Here is a 15807-nt window from a genome sequence, read left to right on the forward strand (position 1 = left end):
GAAAAGAAGGGAGTTAAATACCACCATAATGAAACTGCAATTTGCAGGAACGTTTGTAACTGTGGAACCTGTTGCGCAGCCTGCTTGCAGGAGCTTGTAGACCCCGCAGCAGTCTGTGGTTGTGACAGGAAGAAGGCAAAAGATGGGAAATTATAGGCCAGTTAGTTTGACTTCAATGGTAGGCAAGATGTTGGAGTCTATTGTTAAGGAAGAGGTTTTGGGGTGCTTGGAGGCACGTGATAAAAGAGGCCAAAGTCAGCATGGTTTCCTCGAGGAGACATCTTGCCTGACACGTCTCTTCAAAATTTTTGAAGAAATAACAGGCAGATACACAAAGGAGAGGCAGTGGACATAGTTTATTTGGATTTTCAGAAGGATGTAATGCTAAGTTTTTATATTACTCCAAACTTGGTCTGCTGAGAGCAGTTTTGGGCCCTTTATCAAAGAAAGGATGTGTTGGCATTGGAGACGATCCAGAAGAGGTTCACGAAAATGATCCCAGGATCGGAAGGATTAATGTATGAAGTGTTTGATGGCTCTGGGCCTGTACTCACCGGAGTTTAGAAGAACGGGGGGGGGGGGGGGGGCGGTTCCTCAATGAAACCTGTCAAATAGTCTAGATAGAGTGTATATGGAGAGGATGTTTCCAACAGTAGGGGAGTCCAGGACCAGAGGCCACAGATAGAGTGTATGTGGAGAGGATGTTTCCAACAGTAGGGGAGTCCAGGACCAGAGGCCACAGATAGAGTGTATGTGGAGAGGATGTTTCCAACAGTAGGGGAGTCCAGGACCAGAGGCCACAGATAGAGTGTATGTGGAGAGGATGTTTCCAACAGTAGGGGAGTCCAGGACCAGAGGCCACAGATAGAGTGTATGTGGAGAGGATGTTTCCAACAGTAGGGGAGTCCAGGACCAGAGGCCACAGATAGAGTGTATGTGGAGAGGATGTTTCCAACAGTAGGGGAGTCCAGGACCAGAGGCCACAGCCTCAGAATAAAAGGACGCCCCTTTAGAACAGAGATGAAGAGGAATTTCTTTAACCAGAAGGTGGTGAATCTGTGGAATTCAATGCCACAGGCAGCTGTAGAGGTCAAGTCATTGGGCATATTTAAAGCACAGGTTGATTAGTAAGGATATCAAAGGTTACTGAGAGAAGTCAGGAGACTGGGTTTAAGAGGGATAATAATTCAGACGAGTGGCCTAATTCTGCTCCTGTGTCCGATGCTCTTGTGGTCCAGAAACAGATTTCCCAGCACTGATTAGCAGCAAAGATCCGAGATCATCAACCAACAGGTTGGCTAAATAGCCTCCGCTTACTGCAACCAAGCTCATACTGGAGTTTGGTCAAAGGCCAGAAAAATGTAGGTTGTTTTCTCTGGAGCAGCGGAGGCTCTGGGTTGAACTGACAGGTTTAGGTTATGAGAGGCACCAATATGGTTGCAACCCGGAGTGGAAGTAATTAATGCCAAAGGCAATGCATTTAAGATGAGGGAGAGTAAGTTCAAAGGAAAGGTGTGGGTCAGTTTTTTTATATAACACAGAGATTGCTGGCATGGAATGTTTCTGCCGGTGGTGAAGTGAAGGCATTTAAGAGGCTGTTAGGGAGGCACATGAATATGGAGGGAATTGAGAGACATGGACATTGTGTCAGGAGAAGGGATAAAGCGTCATTCAGTTCATTAATTCATGACAGAAATCATGAAAGGCCTGATCCTGTGCTCTACTCTCCCCCCACCCACCCCTACCATTGGGTAGAAGATGCAAAATCCTGAAGCACGTCCCACTAAGCTCAAGGTCAGTTTCTATCCTGCTGTTACAAAACCCCAGAAGTGTACCCTAGGATGGACTCTTGTCCTCGCATCTACCTCATTGTGGATCTTGCACCTCGTTGTCCACCTGCACTGCACTTTCCCTGTAACTCTAACACTTCATTCTGCATTCTCCTTCTTCCACCTTAATGCACCGTGTAAAGAATTGATCTGTGAACAGTATGCAAGACACATCTTCCACCGTATAATAAACCAATTCCAAGAAACTGCAGAGAGTTGTGGACACAGCTCAGCACAGCACGGAAATCAGTCTCCCTCCGTTGACTCTGCCTACACTTCCCGCAGCTGTGGTAAAGCAGCCAGCGTTATCAAAGGCCCCCCTCCCACCCTGGACCTTCTCCTCTTCCCTCTCCCATTGGGCAGGCTCTCCAGGACAGTTTCTATTCCACTGTTGTAATACGGTCCCCTAGTACAGTAAGATGGGCTCTTGACCTCATAATACAGCTTGTTGTGACGCTTACACTTTGTCGGCCTGCACTGCACTTTCTCTGTAACTGTGGCACTTTATTCCACATCCTGTTTCCTTTCTCACGACCTCAACGTATTTATCCAATGTCTCTCATCAAAGATTTCTGCCACCTGGGGCCACGCCATTCCCCTCAGCTCCTATCCGGCAGGAGCACAGAAGCCTGAAGTCCCGCCACCTGGTGTGACTTCCCTTCAACCATCAAATTCAGAATGAGAATCAGGCTTATTATCACCTGCATATACCCTGGTTTGCAGTGTTGGATGTAAAAAAACTTACTACTCGTTTCAACAAATAAGCAAGGAGGTAGTGCTCGTCAACCACTCAGAGGGAAAGACCTTTGTCCTGAGGCATTGAGTGTAGGTCTTCAGGCTCTTGTACCTCTTCCCTGATGTCCTGAATGGTCCTTCATGACAGGTGCCCTTGATGCTGAGGGGGTTTGTGGTGTATATAATGTCTGTAACCTGCATGCTACAGTCTGCCTAACGCCTGTACCTTGCCGATGACAGGAATGGTGCTGGGAATTTGAGACCCAGCAGCCTGCAGCTTGGAAAAAGTACTCACCGGGGAAATCTGTCCCTCTGCTCCTGTGACAGCCCCAATCCAAAGGTATCCCCAGATGGGAGCTGGGATGTTTCGGGAGGAGCAATGGCGGTGGCCCAGCCACTGGCTGAGAACGCTACTGTGAGGCAGTGCGGTGGGGGAGGAAGGCGTGGGAGGTTGGTGGTTGGGTAAGGAGGGAGAGAGAGAGAAGGTGATGCTTGTGTAGGACATGACTCTTTCAATGCTTCTCTTCCCCTCACTCCTATCTCCCTCTTCCCCTCACTCCTATCTCCCTCTTCCCCTCCCCAACCTCTCTCACATTCCCTCACCCACCACCAGCTTTACTCACTGAACCCTTCTGTCTCTCTCTGCCCCCACCACTCTTTCAACGCCTCCTTTAGCCCCTCCTCACCTCTCCCTATTCCCTTTCTTCCTCCATCCCCTCATCCTCTCTCTCCCTGACCCATTCTGTCCCTCCTCCTGTATCCAGTCTTCCAATCTATAAAAACCCCCCGCCACACTCTATCTCTCACTCTCACCCTCCCTGATACCTTCTTCACAATTCCTCTCTCTCCTCCGTTCCCCTCTCCCCACTCTATTCCCTACCCGTGCAGGTCTGTGCTGTGGGTACCCTGGTTGTACTCACCGGAGACACAGAACAGGATCAGTGCGGGTGCAGGGAACATCTTGCAGCTGCCTCCCGTCGCTTGGTGTGAGTTCCCAGAGAGCGAGGGCTTCCTCTCCTTGCTACGGGAAGAGGAGGAGTGAGACAGGTGGTGGGGGTGGGGAGAGAGTAGGTGTGAAGGGAGAGAGAGTGGGTGGGAGGCAGTGAGAAGGGGAGGGGGAGGAGTTGGTGTGGGACAGATTGTTGCATTAGGGTCAGATGTACAGAGACAGAGTAAACAGATTTTGTGTACCTGCAGGCAGATCATTTTATACATGGGCACATCAAGGTTGTACAAAGCAAAACTGAATGCAGAACAAAGTGCAGTCACAAACAGGAGAAATTATGCGGATTCTGGAAATCCAAGCAAAGCACACTAAACGCTGGAGGAACTCAGCAGGCCAGGCTGTGTCTATGGAAGCGAGTAAACAGTTGACGTTTCGGGCCAAGGCTGCCTGGCCTGCTGAGTTCCTCCAGTGTTGTGTGTGTGTTGCAGTTACAGTGAAAGTGTAAGGGCCAGGATGAGACAAGGAGATCAAGAGTTGAGCTTTTAATGTTTGAGAGATTCTTTCAATAGCTATTCATGTAACAGTGGGGTAGAACTGTTACATGGGCCTGATGGTGGGCGCTTTCGAGTGGTTGTAGCCTCTCCCCAATGGAAGAGAGAGAAGTGAGAATGTGCGGGCTGGGTGAGATCTGGCTGCTTTACTGACGCAATGGGAAATGTAGACAAGAGTCCATGGAGGGGAGGCTGGTTTCTGTGATGTGCTGCAATGTCTCCAAGACTCTGTGGTCTTGATACCATCGTAGGTAGAGGAGTTGATGAACAACGCCGTGATGCCATCAGGTTGGAGGCTATGCAGACGGGTAGGATGCTTTCTGTGGTGCATCGATAATACATTGGTGAGGGTGAGCAGGGGGACATGTCGAATTTCCTTGTGAGGAAGTAGAGGCGCTGGTGAATTTTCTTGGCTGTGGAGCTTATGTGGTTGGATGACGTTCACTCCTATTAACTTGAAGCTCTTAACCTCAGCACCATTGATGTGCCATAGACAGGAGTATGTGCATGGCCCCCTTCCTCTTTTTTTTCCTGACAGTGAGGGAGAGATTGTTGCCTTGACTGGGTCAGACACAGAGTGAAGCTCCTTCTGCACCGTCCCATCACACACTCCCAGGGTCAGACACAGAGTGAAGCTCCTTCTGCACCATTCCATCACACACTCCCGGGGTCAGACACAGAGTGAAGCTCCATCCACGCCTTCCCATCACACACTCACGGGGTCAGACACAGAGTGAAACTCCCTCCACACCGTCCCATCACACACTCCCGGGGTCAGACACAGGGTGAAGCTCCTTCTGCACCGTCCCATCACACACTCCTGGGGTCAGACACAGAGTGAAGCACCCTCCACACCATCCCATCACACACTCCCAGGGTCAGACACAGAGTGAAGCTCCCTCCACACCATCCCATCACACACTCCTGGGGTCAGACACAGAGTGAAGCTCCTTCTGCACCATCCCATCACACACTCCCGGGGTCAGACACAGAGTGAAGCTCCTTCTGCACCGTCCCATCACACACTCCCAGGGTTAGACACAGAGTGAAGCTCCCTCCACACCATCCCATCACACACTCACGGGGTCAGACACAGAGTGAAACTCCCTCCACACCGTCCCATCACACATTCCCGGGGTCATACTCAGAGTGAATCTCCCTCCACACCGTCCCATCACACACTCCCGGGGTCAGACACAGAGTGACCTCTCACTATCCCATCGCACATTGTTCTAAATTCCAAAGTATAGTCCCAGACAACTCAATCTCTCCATATTGGCTTACCCCTCAACTCCCGAATCAATCTGACGAGTCTCCAAAGCCGGTACATTTTCCTTGAGACCAGAACTGTATGCAGTAGCTTGGGTGCGGCATCTCCAGTACCCTGTAAAGATGCAGCATAACCAATACTCCCAAGCCTTCTCCTTCTGCACAACTGCGCACTGCGATCTTTCACCATTTCAATAATAACCTTAACTTTTATTTTCTTTCAGTGTGAATATCCCGGCAATGTTCTCAGTCTCTCAGCCTGTTAGACCCTTACGCACTGGGTTAAACCGTCCATTATGCGTAGTAGGAGAATTAACAGTTATGGTGGTGGTCAGGGGAGGGATGAAGAAAGGTGGACTTGAGACCTTCGTCTAGCAACTTCATTCTGTCCACTAAATCAGCAAGAATCTCCTGGTCACTACTCACTTCAAGTCCACTGCCCATTCCCACACTGGCCTTCTCTACTGCCATGATGATGCCACACGCAGGTTGGAAGAGCAACACCTCATATTCCGTCTGCATAGCCTCCAACCTGATAGTACAGACATCAATCTCTCTAATTTCCTGGAATTTATCCTCCTTCCCCTTTCTCTCTCCTTCCATTTCTCATTTTGATTCCTCTCTCCTCACCTCCCTCTGGTGCCCCTCTTCCTCCTTTATCTCCCATGGTCCACTGTCCTCTCCTATCAGATTCCTTCTTCTTAAGCCCTTTAGCACTTCCACCTATCACTTCATCCTCCCCTCCCACCTTCCCCTACCTGAACTCACCTATCATCTGCCAGCTAATATTCCTTGCCATCCCACCACCTTCTGTCCCCTTCCTTTCCAGTCCTGTTGAAGGCTCTCCAACTTAAAGGATGATTCTTCATTCACTTTTGTAGATGCTGCCTGACCTGCTGAGATCCCCCAGCATTTTTTGTGTCACTCTGGAATTGTAGTGTCTGCAGAATCTCTTGCGTTGTAGGCATCGGAGTTCTTACTTGTAATGAAGATTATTGTGACTGGTTGCATCATCGTCTGCTATGGAGGCTGAATGGGTTTTGAACACTCTCAATATTTGATTGTTGCACTCTACATGTTTTGATTTTTGTTGTTGTAACTTATTGTAATTTTGTTATGGTGACACATCACTGGCACCAGCCAGTAGCTATTAAACAGAGAGATGCTGGAAAAGGGCCAGTAACATCATAAAGGATCTCGCACACTCTGCACGTGGACTGTTTGTCCCTATCCCATCAGGAAAGAGGCTACATAGCACCCACACCAACAAGTTACTTTTCCCAACACCTCCAGCTCTAACCCATCCCTCCACACCCTCACCAGCACTAATTTATCATTTCCTCTCAGTCACCCCTACGTACAGACACTCCGGAGTCAAGTGACACTTATGGACATACAATCTATCTGTCCATATCAGCCATTTATTTGGGTGGCGGAGTAGAGATACGTTTCTACCAGAAGAGGTGTAAGGTGCTCCTTCCCTCCACTATCCTGCAGGTCTCCCTCGGGCAAGGTGTAGCACCCCCCCCCCCCCCACTCCCTGATCAGGGTCACGTGAAACCATGGGAGCAGATGGTGCACAAGTCCTGTTTATGTGGCCACTGATACCAGGCAGACAATCTCTGAAGAGTATCGATAATAGCTGAGGTCACCCGTCTTGTAAAGACACTGCCCAGAATAAGGTAAAGGCAAACCACTTCTGTAGAAAAGTTTGCCAAGAACAATCACAGGCACGGACACAGCACATAACAAACGAATTACGTATTTATATTTATCATTTTTATGAACTATTGTATTTTTTATCTTGGTGTCAAAATGGTTATTGTGATGTGTCTAGTTTGGTGTGTAGTGGGTAGTGCTTGTCGCTCTCACTTTCAGCTGGCGAGCAGTCTTGCCAAAAGGAGAGCCAACTGCGTGAGTCTGTCCGTCAGTACACAGCTTCTCCAACAGCAAGCCTCACATGGTGCCTCATTGCTGGCCACACACAGAAACTCAACTCCTTTCTGGAAGGTTAAATAAATAGGTTTTGAACTGTTGTTTAAGGAGTCTGAATCCCTTATAGTTTAAAGTATTGAATTCCATCGTTTAAAAGTACAGTTCAAAAAAGCTGAAATGTCAATGTCAAGGAGATTCGGAGATTGCTTCTTCCTCAGTCATTTACCTTTCTGACCAATCGCCACCCAGTTCGTATTACACTACCCCTCTCCTCTCACAGTCAACAACCTACCTCTTCATCCGGGCTCACTTGCGAGCTTGTACCCACCCCCTTCCTTACCAGTCCTGTGCAAGTACCAAAGAAAACAAGTAATAATTGCAATGAATAATACTGGCAACACTGGAATGTCCGAGGCTGATGGCTGTGTTTCCAGTCTCTCCCCACCACATGCACTGGGAGGAATCTCGTTCCTTGCATTGTGCCCTCACCCCTACCCCTCCCTCCGTAAAATACTCTGAGTCACAGCACAGAAACAGGCCATTCAGTCCATCTTCTCCATGCGGTACTGTTAGTTTGTCTAATCCAATCTATCTGAACCTAGATCCTAGTCTTCCATCCACCTCCCATCCATGTACAGTACTTATCCAAATTTCTCTTAAAGGTTGAGATTGAACCCATAAACATCACTTCTGCTGGTAATTCATTCCACACTCACACCACCCTCTGAATGAAGTTGTTCCTCCTCAGATTCCCCTTAAGTTTTCACCTTTCACCCTCAACCTGTGACCTGTAATTCTACTCTCTCCGACCTCACTAGAGAAAAAGCCTGTTGCATTTATCGTATCTATGCCCCTCCTAATTTTGTACTCCTCTATGAAATCACCCTTCTTTCTCAACACTCAATGCAATAAAATCATAACCTATTCAACCTTTCCCTATAACTCATGTCCTTGAGTCCCGGCAACAACACTATAAAATTTCTTTTTTGAATTTGAGTGACATCTTTCCTGCAGGTAAGTGACTATAGTACTGCCCACAATATTAGGCCTCTCCAACTTCTTATACAATTTCAACGTAAGATCCCTGTTCTCTGTAATTTATGAAGGGTCAATGTGCCAAAAGCTTTCTTTATGATCCTGTGATGCCACTTTCAAGGAATTGTGGATCTCAATTCCCAGATCCCTCTCTTCTATTACAATCCCGTGCCCTACCATTCTCTGCACAAGTCCTACTTAAGTGCAACACCTCACACTTGCCTGCACTTTAAATCTAAATCTACCATTTTAATCCCATTTTTCCAACTGGTCCAGACTTGAGAGCTTCTTCTATGGATTCAACAGTGGCTGCCCAACCAAGCTTTCATTTTGTACCTAAGCCTTCCCTCCCCTATTCAATTCATTGGGGGTGACTCCAACCAGAGGTTCAAGGTGAGGATGAAGTGGTTTAAAGGTGATCACGGAGAGAATCATTCCAATGCACTGACGCAATCACAAAGGTGCGCCAGCAGCTCTACTTCAGTGGGAGTCTGAGGAGTTTTGGTTTGTCACCGAAGATTTTAGCAAATTTCTACTGAGGTTCAGCGGGGAGCATTGACTGGTTGCCTCACTGTCTTACATGGAGGGTCTAATGTACATGATCATGGGCATAAACCTCCTTACCATCGAGGCCATCTTCAAGAGGAGGGATCCACTATTAAGGATCCTCAGGATTTGGGACATGCCCTCTTTTCATTTCTACCATGAAGGTGGTGGTACAGGAGTCTGAAGACCCATGCATATTTAGGAACAGCTTCTTGCCCTCTGCCACCAGATTCAATGGTCCATGAACACTACACCTTGTTACTTCTCTTCCTTGCACTGAAAAATGGCAGACACAATAATACGCAGACAAGCTTGAGGTGTTGCAGTTTGGGAGGATAAGCCAGTGTACAATTTGCATAGGGAATAGTAGGGCACTGAGTGTGGTAGAACAAGGGGATCTGGGAATGCGGATCCATCATTTACTGAAAGTGGCATCACATCTAGATAGGGTTGTAAAGAGAACTTTTGGCACATTGGCCTTCACAAATCTAAGTACTGAGTACAGGAGTTGGGATGTTATGTTTAAGTTGGATAAGATGCTGGTAAGGCACCCTTCTTGCAATCTATCTACAGGAAAGATGTAAGATTGAAAGAGTGCATTGAAAATTTACAAGGTTGTTGCCAGGACTTGAACTGAGCTATCAGGTAGAATAGTTTAGGACTTTATTTCCTAGAGTTCAGGAGAATGAGGACAGATTTGATACAGGTAGATGAAATGTTTTACGGGGAACATGGAGGAGGAATTTCATGGCAAAAGTGTAGAATGAGCTGCTAGCAGAAGTGGTGAATGCTGGTTCATAAGTACATGGATGGGAGGGGGATGTTCCAATGCAGGTTGATGGGTCTAGGCAGAATAGGTTGGCATAATCTAAATGGGTTGAAGGGCCCATTACTGGGCTCTATGACTAATTTTTTTTTAATTTTACATCTTTGCACCATTAGCCTATTTGTTCCTACCTTCCCATTGACTAAAAATCTGACAGTGCAGAATCCCAAAAATAATAGTTATAGTAGAGGATTTTTAACTGTCATGAACCCAAACTCGCTATTTCTCTTTCACACTATTTACTTCAATAATTTTTACATCTTGCCTGATGATCTGGTGAAGAATGCCTGCCTTCATTTGCTGTATGTGGGAGGTGTAGAACACACCACCAGGGGAGGTTACAGTCGAACTTTGCAGAAAACGGCACTGACCACAGCTGCAGTACGATGTGCAGTAGGTCTGGTCATGATAGGGAGGAGATTCCCCATGATGTTCCTCGCACTCTACAGCACAGAAACAGATCCGCTGGTCCAACTGGGTAATGCTAGCCTAGATGCCTATCTAAGCCAATCCCATTTGGCGCATCTCCACCCATTCCTTTCCCATCACATACCTGACCACGTGGAATGACCTGCTCCAGAAGGCAGTGGAGGCCAAGTCTCTGGATGCATTCAAGAGAGTTAGATAGAGCCCTTATAGATAGCAGGGTCAAGGGATATGGGGAGAGGGCAGGAACGGGGAACTGATTGTGTATGATCAGCCATGATCACAGTGAATGGTGGTGCTGGCTAGAAGGGCCAAATGGCCTACTCCTGCACCTATTGTCTATTTTGAATGTTGTTAAAACGCACCTGCCTCAAGCTCTTCTGACAGTTCATTCCCCATCTGGGCAACCTTCTGGTGAAACAAGTTGCCCCGCAGGTCCGTATTAAATCTTTTTGTCCTCTTGCATTAAACCTGTGCCGTCTGATTTTTGATTTTCCCAACACTGGGGAAAAAAGTGTGCATTTACCCATTTGCAGCCTTCATGGTTATAAACACCTCTGTAAGGTCACCTCTCAGTCTCAACAACCCTAACCTCCTCTCAAGAACTCAGTCCCTCGAGTCCAAGCATCATCCTTGCAAATCAAGCTAGGTGGCATCTTCCCTATACTGGGGGACCAAAATTGTACACGGTATTTTAAGTGCGGCCTCACCTGTACACGGTACTTTAAGTGCGGTCTTGTACAACTACAAGGTAACATACCACCTGGCTGAAGATGAGCAGTATACCAAATACCTTCTCTGTCTACCTGTGACACGTTTCTTGTACTTTGCCTGAATTAAACTCCAGCTGTGCTTCTCTGTCCATATCTGCAAATGGATCTGTATCCCACTGTATCTTCTGAGAACTTTCTGCATTGCCCACACCACCAATCCTTGTGTCAGCTGCAAACTTACTAGGCCATACATCTACATTTTCACTTGTCTTTTCTATCCCTAAAAGCAGAGGCTTGAGAGCAGATCCCTGCAGAACATTAGTCGTCAAGGACTGTCTCACACAACTCTCCCATGATACATTCATTTTAGACGACAGGAGCTGGAGCAGGACTAGATCTCCCTGTGGATGGAATGTCTGGGTTACAATGTAATGTTGCTGCTGGCCAGGAGTATTGTGTTCAGTTCTGGTCGTCTCATTAGAGGAAGTTTTAGAGAGGGTGCACATCCAAGAGGACCACAACCTTGTCATGGTTTAGAGGCTCGTGTGCCTCAATGACCCAGAGAGCGATGTGGTCTGGAGTCGGGGCTTTATGTTTTGGCTCTTGGTAGGATTATTCCATGCCAAGCATGTCAAAGGGCAGAGGCCAGACTAAGAGTGGTCCACCAGTCCTCCAGATTAGGGGTATCAGCTCAGGGCTGACAACTTGTTCCTGCATCTCCACCCAGGACTTGCATGACTAACAGTCATGAAAACGGAGAGGAAGCTACTGACATGATGAAGGAAGCTGTGACTGCTGCCAGAGAGCCTTCATTGCTGCCTGAAACACCCGAGGCATACAAGATGATTAAGAGGCATAGGGTGAAAATGGCTAATAGGATAGGGTGTAGTTTTGAAGGAAAATAAATGGGGATGTCAGGAGGTTTATTTTTAGAGTGGAGGGTGCATAAAATGCACTGCCAAAACAGAGGTGGTAGTGGAGGACGATACATTAGGGACATTTAAGAGATTCTGAGATAGGCACATGAATAAATGAAATGGAGGGCTGTGTCAGAGGAACGATTAGATTAATTGTGTGACAGGTTAAAAGGTCAGCATATGAAGGGCCTGTGCTGTGCTATGTATGTGGGGGGGGGGGGGGGGCGGTCTTATTCTCCCTGAAGAATGGGGAACTAATGGAGCTGGGGGGCAAAGATCCGGAAACCTGTCCCCTGAGCAGAGGTTTAGAAGGACAGATTGTTTTCTCCCCAGGAACGGTTAGAATTTGGAGCATACATCCTGACACTGTGGAGGCAACACTCAAGCATTTGAACTGCAGAAGCAGACAAGCCTAGTGAGTGTTGGGAAATGTGATTAGAGAAGGCTGCAGGAGAGGATGGTTTCCAATGACCGGTAGCCAAAGTTGGGGAGCGGGGATGGTGTGGAATGGACGGTGTGTCTGACACCCAGTCCTGGAAGGTGGTGGGAGAACAGTGTGTTGAATACTTGGTCCCACAGGCTGGGAGAGGATGGTATGTCCGACACCCGGCTCCAGAAGGAAAGGATGGTGCTGCTGATGCCTGATCTTTGAGGGCGGGTGAGGACAGTATATCTGACTCCCAGTCCTGGAATGAGGGCTGGGTGTGGGAGGTGAGGATGGTGTGTCTAGTGCTCAGTCCCACTGGGAGCCTTGTAGAGGTGCACAAACAGGGTGGGAGACTCCTGGGACACCAATGAAAAACACGGAGGAACCATTGAGGCAAGGGTCAGGGGCCAGAAAATCAGTGGACCGAAACGGCTGGCCTCTGAGTGGTGGGAGCATTTGATAGCATCAGGGATAAGTCGCTGTTCTTGTATGACAATCCGGTGTTGGTCACTAGAGCACAGCCTGCACTCCAGCCTCTAACTCTTCACCCTGACCCGTCCTTTATTCCCTCAGCATTGTAGTTGTCCCACACCCACCCAGGCCTGCTCATCCTGGCTAAAGGGGAAAGGGTGGATGATCAAAAGGTTCTCCAGCTAGATGTCCATGAACACAACATCTGCCATATTACCTGACCACCACGTACAGGTCAGGTGTGTGATGAAACACTTCCCACTTGTTTGGGCGGTTTTGTCCATGCAGATAAAATCTACCACAGTACCTGTCCCCCACTTATGGGCCAGGTATGTGACAGAATACTGCTCACTTCACCAGGTGGGGCTAGTCCATGCACACAGCATCCACCATCTCACCTGCCCACTGTATACAGCTGAGGGGTGTGACAGGAAACTCTCCTCAGGTGCAAGGAAGGGATCCCAGCAAGGAGGTAAGGGGTGGGGCCACCATCTGTCTCACCCCCCATCTCTCTGTTGGACTTAGCCATCGACAACCTTGGCTCTCCGCCTTTCCTGTCCTCCCTCTCCCGGCTTCGTGAGCGAGGGGTTATAGTGGTGATAGGCTGTCCCACCAGCACTAGTCATGTCCATGTCTGCTGGAGTCTTGAAGGGCAGTAAACTATTGCCAAAAAATAAAAAGCCCATGGGGGTGCAGGTTGGTCTTGCATAAGGGCGCAGAATAGATCTGCAGGGCTCAGAGCCCAAAGCTCAATTGTTTGAAGAGTTGGAGGAGGTCAGGAGGCAAGCGAGAGAGGTGGAGACTGACTGAGTGACTATAGAGGACATAGAAGGGCCATTTGGCCCATTATATCTGTGCCAAACATGGTGCTGAATTTAAACTAAACCTCTTTCTGAGCCAAGGTGTCCATGTGCCTTAAAAAGCACTTTCATATCACATCTCGCTTTTCACCTGCAGTTGAAGATTTACTCCAATGTGACATTAATAATTACAACATTTTATGAAGGCATTTGGACTGCGATGTGGATAAGAAAGGTTTAAAGGCATTTTGGCCATCTCAGGCTCTGAAAGTCCAATCCTACGTCCCCGTCGTGAGAGGTGGAAACGGGTGAAACCAGTGAACAGGACTCTGGTGAAGCTCTGTCAGCCAATCCCCTGTACAGTGGACACAACTGAACACAGAAATATTGGTGAACAACCAAACTGTCGACTTCAGAAGATGGCCATGAGCAGCCGGAGGAAGTGGTTGAGGCAGGTATAATAACAACATTTTAAAGACATTTGGTCAGTATGTGGATAGGAAACAGGCCAAACAGAATCCCGATTGGCACGGACAAGCTCGGCACAGACCATGCTTCTGTGCTGCAAGGCTCAGACAAGATGGATGTACGCAGGCGTTTTTCCAGGGCTGGGAATCTGGAACTAGAGGGTAAAGGTTTGAGGTGGGGGAAGAGAGATTTAACAGGGGTCCAAGGCTCGTTTGATGAAAAAGCTGTCACAGGAAGTGATTAAGGTCTCAAGCAGAGAAGCGATGAGGAGATTGGGGAGATGTCTCCACCAGTGGGGGTGTCTCGAATGAGGGGGTAAAGTTACAAGATAAGCAGGAGGGAGACGGGGGCGCAGGAAAAAGGAGATGGAGATGGGTGGATCACAGGGGACGAGGGGGAGAGATACAGATTTATCACACTCTTGTTTATTCCACAATTCTCTGGAGTCCGGACCTAATGACACCCTCCCTCACTCCCAACTCTCCATCCCCTCCCTCAAACAAGATGGGGGGAAATTAAGGAAGTGATGTACCCAACACTCTCCTTGATCCTCCCCACACCCCCTCCACCCACCAGCAATCAAACGTCACCCACATAAGTTCGGTAGCATAATTTCTCTTTTTTAAAAAAAAAATCCGTATACAGTTCCAGCAGCAGGGGAGAGAGAAAACGGGGAGAGAAAACGGGGATAAAAATCTGCCTCGGTTAAAATCACATTGACCCTCCTCCCCCACGCAAAACAAAACCTTATCTTCTTTTTTAAAAAATGTACAAAATATTCTGTAGATGCTTTCCCACCCACCCCCCAAAAAACCACAGTAACACACTGATTATATAATATAAATATGTACAGCATTATTAATTCTGCTTTCAGTGTGGGAGGGGGGAACAGAGAGAAGGGAGCCATTCAACACCCCCCCACCCCCAGGGAAGGGATGAGAGCTACCCCTCTGTCTGGATGATCTGGGAAGGGGGGGCAGAGAGAGGGCGTGGGTACAGAATGAAGGGGGCTGATCCCCCCTCACTTCCTTCCAAGAGGGTGGGAGGAGGGGGGAGGCCAGATATTATCTGGCATCCCGTTCCCTGTGAGGGTAGGTGGAGGAGGGGGGTGGGAGGTCGCGTAGGTCAGATGCCGGGGCCCCTCGCTGTCGGGGGGAGAGGGCGCGAGTAGAGGAGGAGGTGGCTGACGAGGAGGAGGAAGAGGAGATGAGGGGTGGTGGACCTCCGAGAGGAGGAGTCTTGGGCAGGAGGGTGCTCTGGCGGAGGAGGGAGGGGCTGAGGCGGGGGTAGGGGTGGGGAGGGGTGGGCAGGAAGCCGCCAGCGAGGAGACGGGCCCTCTGCTCATACTCTTCCTGGAGGAGGGAGTGACGCTGGGCAGTGGGCTCCCTTTCCCTCTCCCTCTCAGTGGGTGGAGGGGGGCAGCGTCGTGCTGGAAGGGGTACTGCCTCGGCCCAGGGATCCCAGGGATACGGAGGAGGGTGAGGCTGCCCCAGCCGGAGGAGGTGAGGGGGCAGCAGGCTCAGCTCAGCCGGGGAGCCCGGGGACACAATGAGTGGCAAAGGCACAGCCCGCAGTCCGGGGAAGGGACATCCCCCTCCCTCCACCTCCTCCTTCCCTACTCCTCCACCCACTCCCCCAGTCTCCGGCCTGTCCCGCGGACGGGGCTGATCTCCCCGGGACGGCTCCGGCTTCACCCGCTGTGGAAGTGGGGGCGCCCGGCGCTCAAGGGGAGTGGGGAGTCGCTCCTCGACAGGAGTTCGGAACGGGTGCCGGGAGTAGGGTCCTTCCCTGTTGGAGGGGGAGAGAGGGGTGGGGGGGTTAGAGGGGAGGGGGGCATAGGGGGATGGAGGAGATGGGATGAGAGTAGGGAAAGGGGGAGAGAAAAAGAGTCATTAGTGAATAGAGCAGTCATT

General features: G+C 49.1%; 1 protein-coding gene across 6 annotated transcripts in view; it reads right to left on the reverse strand.

Annotated features, from left to right (window-relative positions):
* LOC132382884 (autism susceptibility gene 2 protein-like) overlaps nt 1–15807 on the reverse strand; it is a 77232-nt gene that overhangs the window by 17639 nt on the left and 43786 nt on the right. For 4 of the 6 annotated variants that reach the window (XM_059953401.1, XM_059953400.1, XM_059953398.1 and 1 more), the window contains one exon: nt 14494–15682. In XM_059953401.1, coding sequence (XP_059809384.1) covers nt 14959–15682 — 724 coding nt within the window. In that variant the 3' untranslated portion in view covers nt 14494–14958. Of the gene's footprint in view, nt 1–2859; nt 2978–3484; nt 15683–15807 lie in introns of those variants that run through there. The other 2 variants (XM_059953397.1, XM_059953402.1) reach the window with 2 other exon arrangements.

Source organism: Hypanus sabinus, chromosome 29 (assembly GCF_030144855.1).
Source record: "Hypanus sabinus isolate sHypSab1 chromosome 29, sHypSab1.hap1, whole genome shotgun sequence".
NCBI classification, from domain to species: domain Eukaryota; kingdom Metazoa; phylum Chordata; class Chondrichthyes; order Myliobatiformes; family Dasyatidae; genus Hypanus; species Hypanus sabinus.